Source organism: Charadrius vociferus, unplaced genomic scaffold, assembly GCF_000708025.1.
Source record: "Charadrius vociferus isolate BGI_N301 unplaced genomic scaffold, ASM70802v2 scaffold594, whole genome shotgun sequence".
Taxonomy (NCBI): Eukaryota; Metazoa; Chordata; class Aves; order Charadriiformes; family Charadriidae; genus Charadrius; species Charadrius vociferus.
Genome location: NW_009648155.1, coordinates 1 through 10,724, shown reverse-complemented (window position 1 = coordinate 10,724; position 10,724 = coordinate 1). Strand labels below are relative to the sequence as shown.

The window sequence follows — 10,724 nt, the reverse complement described above, 5'->3', positions numbered from 1 at the left end:
CGTGGGGAGGGGGTGCCGGCCCGGCGCCGGCGGTCGCTGCGGTGTCGGGGAACGTGCTCCTCCGTCGGCTCCTTAACACGGGCGCAGCCGCCCCCAGCAGCTCTCCACCTTCGCCCTGACGCTCTACAAGCACCGTGCTCGGGTGGATGGGCAGACGGTCCTCGTTGGTAAGTGGGGAGTTCGGGGAACAAGGGGACGAGAGGGAAACAGCGATGGTGCTGTTTTGATAGACTACAAGTATCCTAGTTTTATCAGTCATCTGTTTATCAGTCATACTCTCAAATATCCCATAACTTCAGTTTTATCACAAATGCTAACTTTCTGGGGTTTTTTTATGCCAATGGAGCATTGCTTTAACCTATGTGAGTTAACCTCTGACAGCACAGTATTGCTCACTGTGTGTTACAGATGGAAGTTCAAGAAAAACATTGTCTTATTCTGTTATCTGAGTTGATATTCTGTACTGCTGCCTGTATCACTACAATTTCTGTGTGTTCAGAGTATTGCAGTTCTGGAAGGGACTGTGAGAGGTCATCTTGCCATCTTTGCACAGGATAAACTTTACTTAATAATACTCTTCACTGATATAGGTATATAGATATAGATATATAAAATGTATTTAAAGACTTTCAATGGCAAAGACTGCTTAGGCCATTTATTCCAACATATCTGTGTTCTTACTGCTAGAAAATCTTTCTTTCTTGATACTTAATGCAAATCTTCTTTATTGAAGGAATATTGAAGTTATTTCCTGTGTTTCCTGGACACTGAACAAGTTTTTCCCCTTCTTGCTTGCACCAGCTTTCTACCTGTTTGAACACTGTACCTTTCCCCTTTATTGGCGAATGAAAAATTAGACATGAGCCAACAATATCGTCTTGCAGCCCAGAAAGCAAATTGATCCTAGGCTGCATAAAAAGAAGCATGGCCAGCAAGTCGAGGGAGGCAATTTTCCTCCTCTGCGCTGCCCGAGACCCCACCTGGAGTACTGCATCCATTTCTGGGATCCCCAGTACAAGAAAGACATGGACCTGTTAGAGCGGGTTCACGAAATCTATTAGAGGGCTGGAACACCTCTGCTATGAAGAGAGGCTGAGAGAGTTGGGGTTGTTCAGCCTGGAGAAGAGAAGGCTCTGGGGAGGCCTTATGGCAGGCTTTCAATATATAAAGGGGGCTTATAAGAAAGATGGAGAAAGACTTTTTACCAGGGCCTATAGTAACAGGACAAGGGACAACAGTTTTAAAATGAAAGTGGGCAGGTTTAGATTTGATGTAAGGAAGAAATGTTTTATGCTGAGGGTTGTGACACTCAGGAACCACTGGAACAGGGTACCCAAAGGAGTTGTGGAGGCCTCATCCCTGGAAGTGTTCAAGGTCAGGTTATATGGTGCTTTGAGCAACCTGATCTAGTGAGACATGTCCCTGCCTGTAGCAGGGGGGTGGACTAGATGATCTTTAAAGGTAGCTTCCAACCCAAACCATTTTGTGATTCTATTTCTTCTCTCTTTTAGGGTAAACAACCTCACTTTATTCTGCCTTTTCTCATAGGGCATGTTTTCTAGATCTCTTGTCATTCTTTATGGTTCTTCTGAATTCTGTTCAGTTGGTCCATGTTTGCAATACATTTTACGAATGTAGAGATGGTTCTTCATCAGAGTTTTGTCAGTGTACGTCATCACTTTGAGTGAGGAAATGTTGCAATTCTTAAATAACTATTATCTGTAATATACCAAAGAATTACCCACCTGTTTTGCTGATTGCGTTGTTCCTAACCTAGTTAGTAACAATGGTTTCAATAATAAACTAATACAGGTAAACTGGGATGTTTTTGAATATGGTTCCACATAAGTTCATAGGGAGAATTAGAAACCATCCTGCGAGGCAAGAAAGATGATGAACAGTGCTTTGCTGATTATGACCTTCAAAAGAGGGCTGTATTCTGAACAGCTAAGGTAATCTTTGGATATCAAATTGGAATATTAATTTCAGAGATTTTATAGCTATCCCAATTTTGAAACATTACACTAAGGCTCCTTTTTGAAACCACTACAGCAAGACTGTGTCTAATTCTTATTTCTGTGATTCAGTAAAAGCATTGAAAAATGGTGGAGGTTTGTGATGGGTTGACCTCGTCTGACCACCAGGTGCCCACCAAGCCACTCTATCGCTTCTCAAGAGGGTGGCGGGAGAAAATATGATGAAAAAGCTCATGGGTCAAGCAGTTACCATTATGAGCAAAACAGACTTGACTTGATGAAATGAATTTCATTTATTGACAATTAATTGTAACAGGGTAGGATAGTGAGAAGTAGAACAAAACTAAAACCACCTCCCCTCCATCATCCTTCCTTTACTTCTAGGCTCAACTTCACTGCTAAATCTTCTACCTCCTCCTCCCCCTTCCCCCAAGCGCTGCAGGGGAATAGGGAATGTGGATTACTCTCAGTTCATAGCACTTTACCTGTGCTGCTCCTTCCTCCTCACACTCATCCTCTGCTCCAGCATGGAGTCCCTCCCATGGGATACAGTCCTTCACAAAGTTCTCCAGCATGGGTCCTTTCCATTTGGTACAGTCCTTCAGGAACGGACTGCTCCAGCATGGGTCTGCCATGGGCCACAGGTCCTGCCAGAAAACCTGCTCCTTGCATGGGCTGCTCTCCACAGGCCATAGTTCTTGTCAGGAGCCTGTTCCAGTGTGGGCTTTTCATGGGGTGCAGCTTCCTTCAGGGCACATCCACCTGCTGTGGCATGTGTTCTTCCCCAGGCTGCAGTGTGGACATCTGCTCCACCACGGTCCTCCGGGTTGAGGACACCTGGACACAGCAGGACCACCTGTGTCACCATGGTCTTCCCCATGGGCTGCAGGGGAATCTCTGCTCCACACCTGGAGCACCTCCTCCCCCTCCTTCTTTACTTACCTTGGTGTCTGCAGAATTGTTTCTGTCACATTTTCTCACTCCCCTCTGTAGAGCTGCTGCATAGCATTTTTTACCCCTTCTTAAAGATGTTCTCACCGATGTCTCAGATTGGATGTGATTCAGCCAGAGGTGGGTCTGTCTTGGAGCTGACTGAAACTGGCTCTGTCTGACATGGGGTCAGCTTCTGGTGCCTTCTCACAGACGCCACCCCTGCAGCCTCCCCCCTTACAAAAACCTCTCCACTTAAACCCAATACAAGGTTTCAGAGAAGAGCCATGAGAACAATTGAAATGTGGTAAAAAGAGACCTAATGATGAGAGACTCAGTCTGATTAGCTTCTCAGGGAGAAGGCAAACCATCAGAGGACAGGAACTTGGTACCAAAGGAGGCTTCAGCATAGCAAGAAATATTTAACAGACTCTAGCTGATGTTAGGTAAACTCAAATAAAAGATAAGGTGGTTGGTTTGTTTTTTTTTAACCAGGAAGTAATATTAGTATTAAGGCAACTTGCACAACTATGGATTCATATGTCAGGAACTTATTTTTAACATGGATTTAGGATTTTATTAAGTACCTTGCTCTAGTTTAAGTATTTCATCTGGCCTATGTTAGACAAGAATTCACAGTGTATTCTGTCTTCACCTTTTATGAACATAATGCTGATCATCTAAGCTACCGTGCAGAGAAGACTTGTCATGAAGTGTGATTTGTAAAGGCAGGTAGTTTGATCTGAAGACTTTAAATTGTGCTGAATTGCCACTTCTCTTGCTAGCTTAATTTTTACTCTACTGAGCTATTTTTAGTGACCATCGCCAAATTCCATATGGTGAGTTAGGACTGCATTAAAGTGTGGTGTATTTCTTTACTCTGTGAATCTTATTTTTCCTAAGGATTTTAAGGTTGATAAACTCCTATATTCTGGAGTGACATGGGGTATGACAGGCAAGATCTGGAGGATTTAGTAATAAAAGCAGCAGTGTTTTTCAGCAGGCCATGGCAAATTCTCTCATGAGAGCTGCTGCATTGTTTGGGAAGTTAATTTAGGGACATTCAGTAAGTCGTGGTCACTGGCACCTCTTTTTTCCTTGTAAGTGAGGATTCTGAGATGGCACATTAAAAGGATCAGGAAGTTTTAGAAGCTAAGCAAAACTACCCAAAATGAACGCAAATGTGTTGTGATGAGTACTTGTCTATATTTCAGGCAGTTTAAGAAGTCACCATCCTGCAAGTCTGATAGAGTATCCAGCCAGAAACTAATTTTAATGCAAAGTAAACACTAAGGAAAGTGGCTTATTTGGCTTTAGGTGGAGTGGCGTGCTTCAGTCTAGCTCACAGAGATACAACTACATCTGGTGGCTCTTAGTTGAAGCTGTGTAAGTTTATACAACAAATAAGACACAAATATTAGCCTATAAATCCAGTAAGAGGAATGGGGGAGATCTCTACCTGAGACGCACAAACAGAAAAAGGCATTAAAAGGTTGATGCCTGCTCAGGTGTTCTTCATGATACCTAGTCTACAAGGTACTTAATGAATTGGGACCTGTCTGTCTCAGGCTAACTTACTTACCCTTCATAACTTTAGAATGAGTCATGCCCCTGGAAAAAGCAGTGTTAGACTGCAAAAGGAGATGGAACATTTCCCATGACAGGCACCTGGCTATTTATCGCTGTGTCAGAAATCAAGCTGTTTCAAGATGTTTAGCTTTTGTTTCCTGTTGTCATCTCTAGTGACAAAGTACCATGCATTGTTATCACTCTTTACACTTTTGACTAGCTTTGTCTTATTGTCCCTTATAAGTCATGTCACTGATGACTTCTCTTTTGCTAAGATGTTGATAGCAATGTTCAGTATCAGCACAACTCATAGCTAAGCCTAGCTAAGAAAAGGTCCTAGTTTTGCATAATGTCTTAGCCCTGGAATGTTTCAGATTAGTGAGGTAAAACCTAATTCGTGACCCTGAGCAGATGGACTGGGCTTTGCGTCCTGGGTTTAAGTTGTGGAAGCCGGAACTTGGAAAGTTGTGTCATTCTAAGCTTGTTTTTTTGTGTCTTACAGACTTCTGGGACACAGCTGGACAGGAAAGGTTCCAGAGCATGCATGCATCTTATTACCATAAGGCTCATGCTTGTATCATGGTAAGGGTAGTGTCTCAGCTGTGATCTGATGGAATTTTGACTAATAACAGTCCCAGTTGACACTTGGCCTGTATGTTACTTTTTATGATTATGCTGCCTTCTATTTCTTGTCTCTTCTAGTGGTTTAAAAAACTTTCCTATATCGTTCTTTCTTTTCTCACCAGATTAAACCAGTGTAGTTGGGTATGTTTAGCTCTCTTCTGCCTTTCCTGATAGCACTCTTACTATATTCCCTGGCTTTGCTGTCTTCTAAATTTTCTTACTTTTGTCACTGTGTTTCCAGTAAGGTGGTACGTACAACTGAATGTACTCATTTAGAAGCAGTCCTGTCAGAGGTGATGCGAGTGAGAGGGCATTCCTTTCTTGTTCTGTGATGTGACTATTGGAGGATTATATAGTACAAAACTGTTCTGACATGTTCTGCAGGGGTACTAACTAAGACATTCTTCTCTGGTCTTCTGCCCTTTCTATTTTCCTATACTTTGCATTTCCTATGTAGTAGCTCAAATCAATCTTATTTCCTGACTCCTGACCCGCTTGGGTCTCTTGATTTGTACTGTTGCCCTAGCTTTCCACTACTTCTCATCACTTGTAAGCATCAGTCAACTTCATTGATATTTTAATTGTTAAAATAGAGAAGCCTCAATTCTTACCCAGATCTTTCACAGTGCTTGTTCACTGTCATGGGTGATAAAGTGCTTGTCGTAGTACAAAATAAGAATGTAAAGGAAAACGAAGGACTGTTTTGTGCATCATGCAAAGAAACAGGCTGGCTGCATGTTTCAAGGCTTGCTGCATATTCTCCCTTTTCTCTTTCTTCCTTTCTAACAAAGGCCAGTTTCCTTTGTTGCTGTCCTCCTGGGAAAATTCTGGATTCTGTACTTGTGCTTGCTGTATTCTTTTTTGGAAGGTGTTTGACGTGCAGCGGAAAGTCACCTACAAGAACTTAAACAGCTGGTACAAGGAACTGAGAGAATTCCGTCCAGAGATTCCGTGCATTGTGGTGGCCAACAAAATTGATGGTGAGTATATCTTCTTCTTTCAACCTCTCAGGATTGTCATGTGATTCTCTCCTGACCTGGCTGAGAACGAATGTTATTCATCGGTTAGGTCCAGATGAGTTCTTGAGTATTAGTCGCTCAGGACTGTGTTTTACCAAAGGAATAGCTGGGTCCTGTACTGACCTTGCATGCTGTCTTATAGGCTCTTGTCCTTGTTTGACTAGCAATTAAAAATGCAAATTGGATCCACTTAAAGTTTATTGAAGTTATGTCCTTCCATTTCTGTCTTTACCATGCTGCCCATTTCATCCAGCAAACCCAAAAGCTGATTGGACCAGTACTTAGTCAGAAATTGCAGGATGTCTTGCTGGAAAAAGCGTAACTTATTACGTGTCTTCCCCTGATAAATCCCCTGACAAACTGCCTTTGTCTTGCTAATTCAGCCTGCAGGTTTCCGTGAGACTCCTCAGTGCTTAAGTGTCTAAATGTACCTGCTGGTACACGGTTCACCTTCCTTTGCAGGCGACTGGGTGATTCCCTCCTCTTAGGAATGCCAGCTAGGCACTCACTATTGCTGTCATTGGGGTTGTGATCTGACTCCAGCATCCTGTGAGAGTGCATAACGCATCAGCTTTCTGCTCAGCATCAATGAGAGAACACATACTCTTAGCACCACGTTCTCCTGCTATTCTCTATCAAGTACAGTGTCAGACATGGGCTTCCTTGCTGACATTCATGGTAGAAATCATAGAATCATAGAATCATAGAATGGTTTAAGTTGGAAAGGACCTTGAAGATCATCACAGCTATGAATCAGTGTCTGTACCTGAATAATGTGTCTGGGCTCCCACTGTAGCTTACGGAAGAGCATTGGGTTGAGTGGTGTGGTTTAGGGCATGATTGATCTTACCTAATAAAAGCTTTTCCAATAGGATGTGTCAAGCCATCCTTGAATCCACTGGTTGCACAGACTGTACAGGAAGTCCGAGGCAAATTGACCTGGTCTTGACAGCCATATTGTAGACAGAACCTCTGTGTAGATGAATCCTGCTCTTAGTGCTGTATGTGAGAGCGGACACTGTTCCAAGAGAGTCCTCTGTCTTGCCTTCATTTGCTGTATTCCAGCCGGACTAGTAAGTGATCAGCCCAGAGCTCTTAACACAGGCCCAGCCTGCAGAATGGTTGATCTGTCTTCCTGCAAAGCGGTAGGGAGCAGCTGCTTGGGCAGTGCTCGCTGGTGAGTGTTTTGACACTGAACTACTTCAGCTGTTGCTTCTATGACAAAAGGCGGATCATCTGGAGTCATTCTCCTGTGCTGGCATACAGGCTGTCTGTTTATCAAAACTGTGGTGTTACTGCTAGGTCAGCACCCCCTGTAAATATGCAGTAGATTTGTTCCAAAATAAATGCTCTGGCCTGCTGAGGTTGAGGTAGCTCAGCCTAACTGCCTGTTAAGTAAAAATATATAACAGTTGAGTCATTTGTACACTGTGAGCATGCCCTTGACTCACAGGAATACAGGTAACATGGCATAAGGGCAGTGGGGAGTTCTGGTTAAAAAGGCCAAACTGGAGGGAGGGGCATGGCTAGTACTGGCAGTGGCGTTCAGGCCACGTGGGCACACAGCAAAAATCACAGGGGTGTGCCTGGAAAACATTCATAGTTGCCGCAGAGCAAGTGATATATTCTAAGCCACAAAGCATTATTCGTTTATAGCACATCAGCATCCATCTATAGTTTAGTCAATCACCATCAATAAACCAACAACTCTTTTCTTTTTGTGTCTTGTCAATGGTTTGCTGATGCTGTTGCTTTTAAAACCCTATAACTTTCGGGGAGGACTCTCCTAGCTTTGTACTACACTGAGGAGGCCTTGACAGCTAAATCTGGCTCTGGTCTGCATCTGTTCCACCACTCCTGCGTATGTTGGCATTCTGCCTACAGCGATGTCTTACTGACCACCTCTCCTTTTTTTTTGCCCCCAGCGGACATCAAGGTGACCCAGAAAAGCTTCAACTTTGCCCGGAAGTTCAGTTTGCCCTTTTACTTTGTGTCTGCTGCAGATGGCACCAATGTAGTGAAGGTAAAACACAGCTATTTGGCTCAGCATCCATGAAATCCCTATACAGTCCAAGGACATGGAGACTGCTGTAGGCACAGAGAGCAGAAAATGGGCTAGTACATCTGTTGGGCTACTTGTGAGGTCCTGGTAGCTATAGGTAGTTGCCGAGTTTGGTTGGGTTTTGGGTTTTTTTTAGGGGTGTGAACAGTTTCCATATGTTACAGAAACCCAGTGCCTCTTACTTTGAGTGACAAGCATTCTCCTTCTCATCAGCTCTTCAGTGATGCTATCAAACTGGCAGTTGCTTACAAACAGAATTCAGGAGATTTCATGGACGAGGTCATGCGAGAACTGGAGGTAAGAAAGGCTCTACTTATTGCATTCCTCCTAAGTGATTAGCAGCTCTGCTCTTTTTTCTCTCAGGGATAGCAGAGCATGTGGCAAAGGGTGACACTTGGCAGGCATGGAAGGCTTTGCCTTATGTTGGTGACACCATGGGGTTTGTGTGCCACTTGCATCTAGGTCGGAAGGGGTGAGGTGGTAACACTGTAGAACCCTCACTGCCTTAGGCCGAATTTGAAAGAACCACAGCAGAGCGTAGCTGTTACTCTCATGCTTCTCAGCAGTTCCCTGTCCTCCTTTCCAGAGCTTTGACCTGCAGAAGAAGAGTGAGGATTTGTCCGATAAAGAGGAGAGCTGCCCTGAAGAGAAGCTCCCATCTGCCTAAGCCCTGGACCCCAAATCTGTTTTTCCCCTTGGCTCTAGATTTCTGGTACTAGTTAGAACTGGCCTTCACAGAGGAAAGCGATGTTTCTTGTGCCCCAAGAGCTCTGGTGATGGGCAGCAAGGCCTCTCCCCTTCTCGTGGGAGGCTGTCTGGGCACAACCTTCCTTGACTGAGCTCTAGCCACTGCACATCACAGTCAAGGAAAGGGTGAGAATGTCCACATGGATGCTACTTACTGCATGCTTCTTCAAGGCAGAGCTTGCCAGGAGAGCTAAGCCACCATTGGATCTGGGGGAAAGGGTCCTGCCCAGACACTTGAATGGTACCTAATGGAGCAAAAAAAACACTAAAGAACTTTTTTTCTAAAGCTTTGAGCTTGTATCCTTCCTGCACTTTTGTGATGAGGCAGCCCAGTTATTCTACAGCGCAAGTCCAACAGCCAGCCCTCCCTACTGCTTCCACAGCCTGGCCAGTGCTACCTCTCTTGTCCACCCCGGTGAGCTCTGCTGCACAGTTTCTTTGGGTGTCGTTCCCCGTTCAGTGACAGAAGCAGCCAGCTCCAGTAGACTTCTGAACATGGGGGATTTCTCCTTTCAGGTCTGCTAGAGCAGAATCAGGTGCACTCGCACACCTAGGAGGCTCGTCCTACCCCAGCCCGATGGACGCAGCTGCTGCTGTTCCCATGTGTCTGTTCAAGACTCGCGCTGCGTTCCAAAGAGCCAGATACACAAACACACACAGACTTACACAACTACTGTGAGCAGCAAAACAGATGGACATGGGCAGAGCAATGCCTTTACCAGCACCCATGTGTACGTAACCACCATGTGCATACATATGAATGCAGTCCAGTCCTTTTCTGCTTTCCAGATGACCAGGACAGGGTAGTTACTAGTGAAATATAAACACACCTTCACTCCCCAGATTCATAAGCACAACATGTTCATAGAGTCCTCAAATAACAAAGTGGAAATTAAGCCCATTTAATAGCTGTGGCTGGATGCCAAGCTCTTATGCAGCCATTGGTGCAAACTTTGGGTCTTTCTATGTCTGTGTCCCCTGGGTCATGAGACAGTCCACTGCTGCACTGTACACAAACACACACAGAGGGATCCCACCAGTAGCTGGCCTAAGACACTTATTCCCAAACGCTGCCCCAAGACCTAGAGCCCCCTATGACCCATGTTCCGTTCTTCCACTGCCCCCCAGACTCCTCTCTGACCGGGATCGGTTTCAGCCCCTGAGAGCGACTATTTCCCTTTGTGCCCTGCTGTCTGCCTGCATTTTTTTTTCGCCGGGCATGCAAGTCCTTGCCTTGCACCAAAGACCGAATTGGACTCAAGCATGCTTAGCTGTGAAAATCAAGAACTTTATTCAACAACTAATTCAACATGAGCAATTCTGCGCTCAGAGGAGCGCGGGCAGGACAGAGCGGGCCTTGGTGCCGAGGCTGCCTTTGGCTCAGCAGGCATTGCCCCAGAAGGTAACGGTCATGGAACAGTGCCGTCTGCTGCGGAGCCTGTTCGTCCCGCTGCTCAAGCCTTCTTGCCCCTTAGGACCTGCAGGAACTCCCGCAGCAGACTACAGAATTGCACCAGCTTCTGCCATGGAAATGGACACGGTGTAAACCTGCCCGATTGGGCAGGTATTGGCCATGGCCTTGGCCTCTGATAGGGGGTTGATGTGAAGACTGGTTCTAGTGTTGTAGTAGCCAAAGGTGCTGGGCGCAGTCCCATCTGGAGCAGGATCCAGTCGTAGAAGTGCTGGGTGGAGGTGTAGACTAAGGGAAGTTTGGCTCTGGCACAGCCTCTCCCCGAGGTGGTCACCCCAACAAGCCAAAGGTAGTCCACATTGTTGTCTTTGCAGACGAGAGGACCA

The 10,724-nt window shown here is 45.2% G+C and overlaps 2 protein-coding genes across 2 annotated transcripts; one reads left to right on the top strand and one right to left on the bottom strand.

Annotated features, from left to right (window-relative positions):
* Positions 1–76: 76 nt before the first annotated feature.
* On the top strand, positions 77–8,847 carry LOC104285572 (rab-like protein 2A; the record flags this gene model as incomplete). Its single annotated transcript, XM_009884038.1, has 6 exons — positions 77–167; positions 4,978–5,057; positions 5,968–6,079; positions 8,044–8,141; positions 8,394–8,477; positions 8,767–8,847. Coding segments are annotated over 6 exons (546 nt in total), but the record flags the coding sequence as incomplete, so codon positions are not given.
* A 1,534-nt stretch (positions 8,848–10,381) lies between these two features.
* On the bottom strand, positions 10,382–10,717 carry LOC104285570 (acrosin-like; the record flags this gene model as incomplete). Its single annotated transcript, XM_009884037.1, has 1 exon — positions 10,382–10,717. A coding segment is annotated over one exon (336 nt), but the record flags the coding sequence as incomplete, so codon positions are not given.
* Positions 10,718–10,724: the final 7 nt, after the last annotated feature.